This window comes from Tachysurus vachellii, chromosome 4, assembly GCF_030014155.1.
Source record: "Tachysurus vachellii isolate PV-2020 chromosome 4, HZAU_Pvac_v1, whole genome shotgun sequence".
NCBI lineage: Eukaryota > Metazoa > Chordata > Actinopteri > Siluriformes > Bagridae > Tachysurus > Tachysurus vachellii.
In genome coordinates this window covers 26,784,021-26,795,542 of record NC_083463.1, presented here as the reverse complement: position 1 = coordinate 26,795,542, position 11,522 = coordinate 26,784,021, and the positions used below count along the sequence as shown (strand labels likewise).

Genomic DNA, 11,522 nt, shown 5'->3' with positions numbered 1-11,522 from the left:
AAACCTATTATCTTCCAATTATACAGATATAATCTAATAAAGTTTATGAGACTCACTGACATGTAATAAAATTCTTATTTTTATTTGCTGTTAAAGTGTAGTCAAAGCATTGCCTGTGGCATTCCTGGAAAACAGTAGACATAAATGTGCATACCTTATGGCAGCTGGCACATGAATATACAGTAGTTCTCATTATTTAGCAAGATTTCCATTCTTATAGGTTACTACATGGAAATGATGGGTGCCTCATGCTTTATGGCAAGCACCTGATTATCGGAGCAAGGCCTGTATATCTGCATTGCGCTTTACTCCCCCCCCCCCCCCAGTTATGTAACTGATTTGCAGTCATAAATTTTCATAAATCCCATGAGAATAATTTTGTACGTACTGTACGTACAGTACATCTTTCATTTTCTATGAATATAACACCATATTATCTGCTACATAAAAACAGAAATTCTTATGAAAAACTACAAATTAACTCTAAAGGTCCTAAGTGTCTACTTTCATATGAGCCAACAGGTGCAAATTATATTTTATTGCTGCTGGTAAAAAGAGTTAACCACAGCCGATTTCACTTATTATTTAGTTAATAACCATTGTTTGCACTGTACGTACAGTATATCTTCTTTGAGGGCTAAACCTATATAGGAAAACAGTGATATATAAGAACCTTTATTATTTTTTATAAAACCTACAAGAGATGGTTTCACTTGCAGAATGTGCTACTTTGGTAAACTAAGAACCCTTTATTTCTAAGAGTGAAACTTTAATCAAAACACAAGCTGTAGGCAAGTCAAAATCATTTCAGAGACATTTTAAACTCATCACTGTCTATTTCTTTTACCCCTGACAGATAAATTGTGCTTTTTCACTGACACTCAATCCTCTGAGTGGGAGATCAGCAAGGATAAACCAGGGAGGATCCAGTCCCTCCTTTGCCCTCATATTTCAAGAGGGGATTGGAGATTTGGCATCAGGATTTGACATTCATTCTCTTAGGTGTGCAGAGTATGTACAGAGTTCTCACATTTTAACTCCACTTGATAGCACAAGACATTGACATAGCTGGAGGCCTAGAAGGACTTGCCAAGGTCAACAAACAGCAAAGGGATTTTTTTTATGAAAAACATACCAGAACTGACATCATAACGCAAAACCAAACACGAGACCTCAATAAAATGTAAAAGAAAACAGACAGAGCTGTTCTGTAGTCTAACTTTTTTTTTTTGAGTGGCACAATTGCACGGCTGTTTTTCTTTTCCACGTCATTAAACGAACGCCAAACTTAGTTTGAGGATCACTTTGTGCAAAACGCCTCCAAAGAAACCGGTACGAAGGCGGAACTCACGCATGCTCCTCTCGCGTGCGCACCATGCTGAACGGGTAAACTGCGCTCGAGCTTTTTTGTGGTTGTTGTTTTACTCTAAGGCGTAAGGTGCTATCCATGTGCACTTCTGCCCCAATACATGCACTCACTGGGACATCAACTGCTGCATCTTTTTTCTTCAACAAATCCTCTTTCCCAGCTGTGCCTCATAAGCAGAACCTGCGCAGTGGAACTTGAAACGATGCGAGCTTTAAGGTTCTCTGCTATTCACGATCACATGTGTAGAACAACTGCAGGTGGATTTCACTTATTTTGAACTGTTCTCTGCTGGATGATGCTCCTAACACAAGCGCAACTTTTTCTTGTCTTCACTCTAACCGGTCGCCTGTGGTGGTAAGTTCCAATTTCACATACATTTCATGTACATTTGAATAACCATAGCCTGATACATGCACAGTATTTCTTTAGATACACTAATTGTAAGCTAAATCTAGTATATCTACGCACTTTGTCACTGCATGCTTAACAGAAAGCACAGATTGAAAGAACAAATGCAGGTTTTCATGTCATTACTGAAACACATGAGCAATGTTATGAGCTCAAAGTATGACAGTAAGGTATTAAGAGGAGCTACTCAATAATGCCATAAAGTTAAAGCAAAGAAATCATTTCACAGAGAAGAACAAGGAGACCCCATGGTTTTAAATTTCTTCAAGCAATAACATTTATAAGATGCACTTCTTGGACTACTTGGTAATAGAGGTCAGTGTTTAGCCAAAAAAAAAAAAACAAGGTTCATGCAATTTCATAGCTGCACACGAAATATCAAATGAAAGAAGTGAAGAAAAAAAAAAATCATCCTTTCTTCACCCTTTCTCAGCAAGCATGTTTGGACTGCACATTATGTTCAGAAAATTGATCAGTGTGAATGATCTGAGAAAAATTCTTAATACTATTCTCCACTTTACTAACTGCAGTGTGATGGGCAGTCCTCTTTTGATGGACCCAAACAGCATTTGCAGGAGGAGTAAGCCTGCAGGAGGTGCATATACTGAACTGTGCCAAACCCAGCCAGAAATAATCCAAAAAGTTGCCAAAGGAGCTCGGTTGGCTATACGCGAATGTCAACACCAGTTTCGCTATCAGCGCTGGAACTGTACAGGTCATGGCAAGAGTCTAGGCAAGATCCTGCAACAAGGTGAATCTCACTTTCACTATGTGATCATGTCTACAGCCAGAAATGTGTGACAGAGTGTTCCAGGAAATTATAGTTTTCAAAAACAATGCTTTTATTTATACAAGGGTAAAACATGTATTAAAAGCATACCTGCAATCAGAGGGTATATTTCTGGATGTCCTCTTTTGATTGAACTCCTTTGGGATATTTAATAACTTTGATTACAGTCTCAATTACATAGTCACATGTCTCAAATTCTGTAAAAATGTACTTTATTGTGTAGTGATGCTTTTTAGTTATTTTAAAAAACACCCTGAGATTAAAAAAAAAAATTAGCTGTCTGTTAGTGAAGAAATTCTCCTGGAAATGTAACCTGCTTTAATTCCCAGAAAGAGATCATGGTGTAAGCATTTTCCCAGGGAATGTCTAATATGTAGAGTGATGCTTAGCTACAGGAGGCCAACTCACTCCTTAGTCAAAGATTAGTCACAGCTTAGTGAGGCCTGTAGAGTTTCAGACACATGTTCCAATATTGTTTTTACTCACACTCTCATCGACCTCCCCTAACCTTGTGCTTATGAAGAAATCCCATTACCATAATATGGCCTGTAACAGCTGAGATACTGAGTCAACATGGCAGTATTTAAGTATAAATATATTTAAGTTAGAAAACATCCCCAGACAGTTTTGTGATGTATACATAAAGCTGTTCATAAAGAAGAGGAATAAAATACTTCAAATATGTACAATTAGCCTTACATTTTACCCATTATCATAAGCCATCCTTCAGGTTTTCCATATCATATAACACCTACAATCAGGGAGGGTGTTGTGCTTCTTCTAAAACATTGTGTACCAACATCCTTGTCTTTTCAAACTGCATGAAATATTTGGAGGGAAATGATATTTGTCTTCTTCCACATACACCAACTCACAGATGTCCATGATTGGCTAGCATCTCTGTGATTGTCTGGAGATGGAGAATATAGTGCCCATGCAGACAACATGTCCACAGTTACTCCCTTGGCACCTGTGTACAGATGGCCATGACTGATGGGCTACTAATAATAGACAGATATAATATAAAATCCATAGAATTTGAATAATGTAGCAAAAGATTTTTCTTCTATTAAATAAATTAATTAGAAATTTAAACATTCCCGCTACTTCCTTCCTATACACTCCTATGGTCATGCTGCAAGAGGCTACTTGTGTGTTGTATGGGCTACAGATTTCTCAGACATGAATCAACAAGAGCATGTTAAAGCATTGTTGAAATGCAAGACATGAATGCTAATCCTGTGGTAGGTTAACAGAAGAGAGGTTCTCAACTTCAAAACTCGATTCACAACCCAGTGCTTCCTGAGCTGAATCAGGTGTATTGGGAGCAGGAAATGATCAGTCCTTGGGCTCTAGGTTCCCAGGATTCTATTTGAGATTTCCTGTGCATCATACAGTTCTTATGTAGGCCATGAGAGGGCAGGAGTTCTTTAACAAATGATCTTTTCCCACCCTTTCCATTTGAACTGAAGTATAATACTGTCTTGATGTGAGTTCCTGGTAGTAACTGCAACTCGAGCCAAGCTTTCTTATTGAGAACTGAGATGCCTTCTCTCGTCATTACACACCTGTATGAGCAGGGCTTTCAGGAATGTGACAGGCAAAAGGTCAGCAATTTGCTCAATTTAGATAGATGGAATGTGGCCCACGTGAATTTGACACCAATAATTAGCACTTATTGAAGAACCCTTTGATTTTTTAAGAAGAAACCACACCCTTTTGGCAAATGAAGGTGCATCCAGACAAGTCTAGACAAGAGAGATGTGCAAGGAATACATACACATTTACAGTGCATTACAGTGCCACTGTGCACAAATTGAGGTCCATGAAGACTTAGTTTGTGGTTTGGCGAGGTTGGAAAGGAGGAACTCAATTGATCCTCACTTAACAGTCAACAGTAACTCAAATAAGCACTCTTTCCAACCATGGTAGGCAGAAAAGCATCTCAGAACACACAAGACAACAAACCTTATGCAAATGATATAGAACAGATGAAGGATACAGTGGATGCACAGAAATATTTGTGTGTATATATATATATATATATATGTATATATATATATATATATATATATATATATATATATATATTTGGTGCTTTGTTTCTCCTCAGATATTCGGGAGACGGCATTTATAAATGGTATCATGGCTGCAGGAGTGCTGCATGCAGTAACATGGGCCTGCAGCCAGGGGGAGCTGCTACAGTGTGGCTGTGCGGCTATTAAGAGCTCTTCTGGTAGCCCCAAAGATCATGCTATGGAGAGTTCAGTCCCTGCTCACCAGGATCAACGCTGGGATTGGGGGGGTTGCGGGGATGATGTGGACTTTGGCTACAAGATTTCCCGGCAGTTCATGGACACCAGGACGCGGAAGGGCAGGAGTGATATCAGGAGTCTGATTGATCTGCACAACAACGAGGCAGGCAGACTGGTACGAAAAAACAACATGTTTTACTGGTAAAGGTTATGCTTTAGGAGCATTAGTAAGAGATAAACTTGATTGACTAACATAAATCATGAATTCAATAATTAATTTTCAGTAGCCTCTTTATCAGGGAGGATCTGGAGCATTTCCCAGGAATTAGGCAGAAATACACACAGCAAGGGCACACAGTCCATGTTAGTGCACTTTGCACATATCCATACCATAGTGTGAACCACACAGTGGCATGCATTTGGTGAAAAGGTGGGAGGAAACAGGTAAATTCAAGGGAAACCCATGTGGACACATGGAGAACATGCAAAAAGTCCTCACAGACAGTAAGCCCAGTTTAGGATTAACCCAGTGACAGTGGAGTTGAAACCATGCTTGACAAATCATAAAAATCTTTTTTTTGGTCAAATACTTGCAGTATAATGTGCTAATTTAGATCAAGTATTTTGTCAGTCATGACTTCAAGTGGTATAAAATACTACACCATAGCATACTGTTAAAAAAGCCTTTATGGTCTTGTGATGGAACTTTGCAGGTATGTTTACTTAGACAACACCAGAGCGCAAAGCCACTGTTTTCAGGATAACTCTTGTGTTTTGGGTCTAGTACAAGTTCCCAGAGCTCGGCATCCCTCTACAGGAAACTGAAGCATTGTTGAACCAACAACACTGTTCAGTGTGTGTCTCTGTCCGGGCTTTAGAGAGCTCTGTGTTTTTGCTTTAATGGGACCTCTGTTTTTGTTAACAAACTGGTGTTATGATACGTTTTAATACGTGTACCATTTAAACAGTTTTATTCCTGTACACTTCTATTTGAGCAATAAAGAGCAAAATTAAGGGGTGAAGGTTTTAAGGAGTGGCAAATATTGCATAAATATCATATAGCAATGATACATAGTATGTTTTGCAAAATTTCTGCTAACAAAATAAAAGAGGTGAATATAGGAATGGAGTTATCCACCATAAAAATAAAACTTGGATCAAAATGTTCACAGTCAGCTCCTTTTTAGCATGAGTTAAGTCAGGTTAAGACACGTAGCATATTTTCTACTGAAAAATATGTTCTGTAACTGCTACACTACAAACAAGTCGAAATAAATAGAGTAGCATTTAGTTGAAAGATTTGAATTTGTGCTACTGTTTAGCATGTGTGTGTTGGAGGGGGTTCAGGGCTGGGGTGCAGTCACTTCAATCTTGGACCAAATTTCCCCATAAGGATAGGAAAGTCTCACAGTTTTCATCTTGTGGGAACATTTCACTGATCCCCATTTAGCTGTTCAGTCTTGTTTTTTGTAAACTCTATTTGTGTGTTTGTGTGTGTGTTTGTGTGTGTGTGTGTGTGTGTGTGGCAGGCTGTAAAGACCAATATGCGATCCGAATGTAAATGTCATGGCCTCTCTGGCTCCTGCACACTCCGCAGCTGCTGGATGAAGTTGCCGCTGTTCCGCCAGGTTGGAAATCACCTCATGCAGAGCTTCCGAATGGCAGTTCGTGTGATGGGTGGCAACGATGGCAAATCCCTGATTCCTCTCAACTGGGATGCCCTGCCCCTGGGTGCCCACAGTCTCATCTATTCAGATGAATCCCCAGATTTCTGCATGGCCAATCGCAGGACAGGATCCGAGGGGACACGTGGTCGGGTGTGTAACGGTACAGAGACAGCGCCTGGAGCCTGTGATTGGCTGTGCTGCAACAAAGGACATGAAGAACACACTCTTGAGTATGAGGAGAACTGCCAATGCCAGTTTCAGTGGTGTTGTGAGGTACAATGTGAGAGATGTGCTGTGAGAAAAGAAGTCAACATCTGCCTTTAGACTCTACCAAGACCATTAAACTGTAGTTTCTCTGTCCCATAGAATACACTAGGGTCATCATTTGGAATTATGGGTTCTTCAATGTGATCTCATCAATCCAATATTTCTAAAATTCGCCAAATGCTGACAAATCGTATCAGAAGGAGAAACATAAATAAACTCTCAAGAGACATAGCCATCCACTGAGCATTCTTTGAGCTGAAACATCTTTTTTCCTGCTCACATGTGGTCATCTGGGACACGTGTGTATTAGGATTCCTAAGGTAATCCTAGATCTGCCTAATTTATGCAGGCCAAAAAAAAAAATCTTTCTAAAAACCTGTTGTATGCATTTTATTTAATCTTTGTCATTTAATCTGTATTTGAATTTTCTATGCTTCCTGATTGTATTTTCTTCAAATAAGATTCAGTTGTTATTCCTTATGTACAGATGTTATTATGTAAAGAATTATTAACTGCAGTAAAATAGTACAATTATATTTTGTTATTTCCTTTTGGCAAAAAACATTTTTATGAATGTTAATTAAATGGTAATATAACCCTAACCCTAACCCTAGTGTCTAATGTGTTTAGTGTTTAAACAGATTGTATGCCATCTATCCTTTTTTTTGTACTATGTAGCCTACACAAGGTCACAGGTGCCCTTAATCCAACACCAATCAGCCTACAATAGATGTCTTTGGACTGGGGAGAAAAGCAGAGTATCTAGAGGAACTCCCAAGGAAGGGAGAGAGCATTCAAACACAGTGCAGAGGAAGGAATCAAACCCCCAGTGCAATAGGTGTTAATTGTCAAAATTATTGTGAAAACCTTCACCAAAACGTTATTCATATTACATTACATTATTCTTCTGGAGAGTCGTTCTTGCTTTGATAACTCCTCTTTGAAATAACTTTGATATTAGAAGTGCTGTTGATTACATTCTTTTATCACATCTCGTCACTGCTAAAGCAAGAGCCTGACATTAACCCGGTTGATGATTTAGACTATGCAATACTGCCATCTTTTGGATTAATACTGTTATTATATGAGGACTAAATTTTTCAAGGAGTGTTCAGGGAGTGTAAGAAATTGAAAATATCTCATTGCTAATGTTTGCTGAGTAAATTAGATGATGTAATTTTTTTGTGTGTGTACGATATTTGCATTAAACTGTGTTTTATTGGTATTGAAAAAAAAACTAAGGTATTGTTACAGATCAGGGAGGCATAGACTTTATTTTGTAACGTTTATGATAAGGTTTATAATCAACATTCAAAAAATTCAAGGCTTATTTTTTATAGAGCTGAAAGACAAATTTGCTGCTGTCGGTTATATACTTTGTGCCATTGTGTTGAATCACTGACTTTGACTTCACAAGAGATGTCCACTCCTTAGGCCAGTGGTCTCAAACATATCTTATGGAACTGTCCACGTTTGACTTAGTCCAATGTCAGGAGTCAATGTAAAAAAAAAAAAAAATTGAAAAAATTGAAAAACGAATAATGCATCACTCCCTAAATGTGTTTATTTTTTGGCATCTATGTGAAAAGTGAACATTCTGAAATAAAAGTATCTATAACTACAAAAAAAACAGACATGCATTATCAAGAAAATGGTTTAGCAAATTATTGTATGTCTTGCATAAGTATTCACCCCCTCTTGAAATTTTCCACATTTTGTAGTGTTGAAATGTGGAATTCTGGACTAAGCTGAGATTATATACGGCTAATGCCATGCTATTAATTGTGTAATAGAATTCATGTCGATTTCTTTTTCCTTTTAGAATTATTTTCTTTAATCCTGCTATAATTGCTATTATTTCATATAGTCCTACTTAGTGGGTTAACAGGGACTAGCTGTCCAGTTGTGAAGCCGTTCTCTCTCAGACTGTTAATGACCACTAGAGGGTGGAATTGGCTGTGTGAATTTTGGCCCTGCTCCTGCTTTGAGAACAGTTACATTGCCTCACACCTGGCCATGGACTAGCAGGTGAATTTATATTATATAAGGTCTTCGTGATATATCACAGTATTTTTTGACTCTACAACATGACTATATTTTCTTCTTTTATATTTCTTCTTCTTTTCTTCTGGTATATCTACCATAATTGTTTTACATGCAGATGCTAACATTGTTTTTTTAACCAGGTCTTTGTCTCTCAATCTCTACAAGTAGGCTTTTTTCTTTCTTTTTGCTTCCTTTCCGTTCCACAATGCCTGTGTCAATTCGGGCTCATAAATTAAAGTACATCAATGTAAATCAATGTACTTGGGTAAGGCCTAAATGTATGACATCATCCTGCATTTGGCCTGTATTGTACTATTTTTGCTGGTGTTGGATAAAAAATAAATAAATAAAAACTATAACCTGAAGCAAAAAATAGAAAACTGATACAGAAGGTCTAACCTATATGATGCCGCTGCGAAATAGGTAGACGCTACTTTTATCGCCCCTCCCGGATTGGTGGAATAATTGATCAATCATTGTGCATTGACCAGGGATTGGACGAGTGGGGAGGCTTATCCCGGCTTACGGGTCTTTGCCGTGTGTGTTTTTGCCCGGCTACACATCTCAGGTCCTGCCCATTCCTCGCGCTCGGTAAAGGCTGCGCGCGCAGCGGGATGCAGAAGGAGTGGCGGAGCGCGCGCACGGATGTTGCAGACTCACATATTTTATAGACACCGTAATCTCTTCGATTCAACAGCTGCCGTTATTTTACTTCTCACCCCTGTGCAATGGTCCGGTGAGTCGTAAATGGACGAGAATCTCTGACTCTGAAGTGTCACCTCCCCGGCGCAGTCTACGGGATATAAGGCGAGAGATATAGCATTCCAACAGGCCGGTGGGTGTTGGTCGTTAACCGCAACGATGGGCACGGTGCTCTCCATTTCCCCCACCTCCAGGAAAGGAGGGATTCTAGACGAAAAAACGGAGGCTGGACACGGTGCCAGTGGCAAGACGGAGAAAAGCCTAAAGCGTCATTCCGTTCTCATATCAGCACTGACGTGGAAGAGGTTAGTGGCCGCGTCGGCCAAGAAGAAGAGTGCCAAAAAAGTGAACCCCAATCCTCCAATTTCTCAAAACAGTAACCCTGTGGACCAGCTGAACACCGAAAATCTCAAGAAATCACAATCAGGCTCCGAGCGCAAAAAGCCTGGACCCCTAGCAGTGCCGGTTCCGACTGTTCCAGATAAAAGCCTTCGCAACAATCAAACCCAGAATGGCTCACAGAACGGAAAACAGCTTCTCCCGGTCCAGAGGCAAGCCAGCACACGCTCGATAATCTCCCCACGACGCGTGATTGTCCAAGCGTCTACTGGCGAACTCCTGCGATGCTTGAGCGAGTTCATGTGCCGCAGGTGCTACAAGCTGAAAGAGCTGAGCCCTAACGAGATCATACTGTGGTTTCGAAATGTAGACCGTTCGCTGCTTATTCAAGGCTGGCAGGACCAAGGTTTCATCACACCTGCCAACCTTGTGTTCGTCTACCTGCTGTGTCGGGAAGCCGTGACCGAGGACATCAGCAGCGAGTACGAGCTGCAGGCCACGTTCCTCACCTGCTTGTACCTGGCCTACTCCTACATGGGCAACGAGATATCGTATCCTCTCAAGCCTTTTCTGGTCGAGACCAACAAGGAGGTGTTCTGGGAGCGCTCGTTGCGCATAATTGACAAAATGAGTGCCAAAATGCTGCAGATCAACGCCGATCCGCATTTCTTCACTGAGGTTTTCCAGGACCTAAAGAACGAAGGAGGCTCGAAGGACACTAATGCTAAATGGACAAACACCTTGGATCGCTAGCTTTATTTTAACGCGTGAGAGAAGCTCTCTGTTAAGCTCCCCATACACCCCGTCCATAAAGGGTGAATTGAATGTAAGGCCCTGAACGGGAAAATGCGTGAAGTCTGTTTCACGCTATGTACTGCCGGTGAATTAAAAAAAGGCTGCGCCTCCAAGACAGGGGTTTCATGTTATTATATGTGTATAATAACCACCACACTGACCCCGTGAATGTCATCCGGGGGTTTCTGGGGTCTACTTCTAGTTTACTTATAATGCATGCTTAAAGTATTCTAAGTGTATTGTCGTTGTGGCTTTTAAAGAAAAAGAAAACAGAAAGGGGGGAAATGCTACCTGATGCCGGGCGACAGTAAGAGGTGTATAAAATGTTAGCTTGTGCGTCAGTGTTCAGATATTTTATTTCTCTATCAATTTGAAACTATTTTTGGCGCTAGAGGCTAGACGCGATGTTATCACCGATTCCGAGTGGTCCGTGGTGCTGGCCTTCGACACACACACACACACACACACACACACACACACACACACACACACACACACACACACACTGCTCACGTGTTCCCTGATGCTATCTATTTAAACGTTGAATGTACCTATTTTGCAACAAAACAATTCTCTACCGTCCAATGTGCCAATTGTTATAGTATAAAACGTATGTTTTATATTGTATATTTGGAAAATATATGAATAACAAATATGATCGGGGTCCTTTTTATTTCTTTAATATTTAAAATGGTAATTTGCCTTTTCTTAAAACATGAATTTTTTTCACTATTGACGTGTTTAACCAGACTGCAAAAAACTGGAAAAAAAGGAAGAGAGATTTGACTGGTGTACTTCACCATTTCGTTTGATTTTGTTGACACCACGCATAAACAAGTAACAGTTTAGTTACATATGCCTGTCATTCCTTGGCATGCAGAGGA

At 39.9% G+C, this 11,522-nt stretch overlaps 2 protein-coding genes across 2 annotated transcripts; both read left to right on the top strand.

The window, feature by feature from the left end:
* The first annotated feature begins 1,308 nt into the window (after nt 1–1,308).
* wnt6a (wingless-type MMTV integration site family, member 6a) lies at nt 1,309–7,185 on the top strand. Its single transcript, XM_060867178.1, has 4 exons — nt 1,309–1,723; nt 2,308–2,528; nt 4,681–4,997; nt 6,352–7,185. The coding sequence occupies exons 1-4, from the start codon at nt 1,662–1,664 to the stop codon at nt 6,811–6,813; spliced, it is 1,062 nt and encodes a 353-aa protein (XP_060723161.1). The 5' UTR covers nt 1,309–1,661; the 3' UTR covers nt 6,814–7,185.
* A 2,175-nt stretch (nt 7,186–9,360) lies between these two features.
* Nucleotides 9,361–11,296, top strand: cdk5r2a (cyclin dependent kinase 5, regulatory subunit 2a (p39)). The gene has a single exon (XM_060867177.1). It carries the CDS (start codon nt 9,664–9,666, stop codon nt 10,594–10,596), a length of 933 nt encoding a protein of 310 aa, XP_060723160.1. The 5' UTR covers nt 9,361–9,663; the 3' UTR covers nt 10,597–11,296.
* The last annotated feature ends 226 nt before the right edge of the window (nt 11,297–11,522 follow it).

Excerpts from the sequence above, each read along its gene's own strand:
- wnt6a (XM_060867178.1), top strand. The coding sequence starts at position 1,662 with ATGATGCTCCTAACACAAGCGCAACTTTTTCTTGTCTTCACTCTAACC. Across the intron at positions 1,724-2,307 it reads CTAACCGGTCGCCTGTGGTG|TGTGATGGGCAGTCCTCTTT; the intron begins GTAAGTTCCAAT and ends TACTAACTGCAG. Across the intron at positions 4,998-6,351 it reads ACAACGAGGCAGGCAGACTG|GCTGTAAAGACCAATATGCG; the intron begins GTACGAAAAAAC and ends TGTGTGTGGCAG.
- cdk5r2a (XM_060867177.1), top strand. The coding sequence starts at position 9,664 with ATGGGCACGGTGCTCTCCATTTCCCCCACCTCCAGGAAAGGAGGGATT.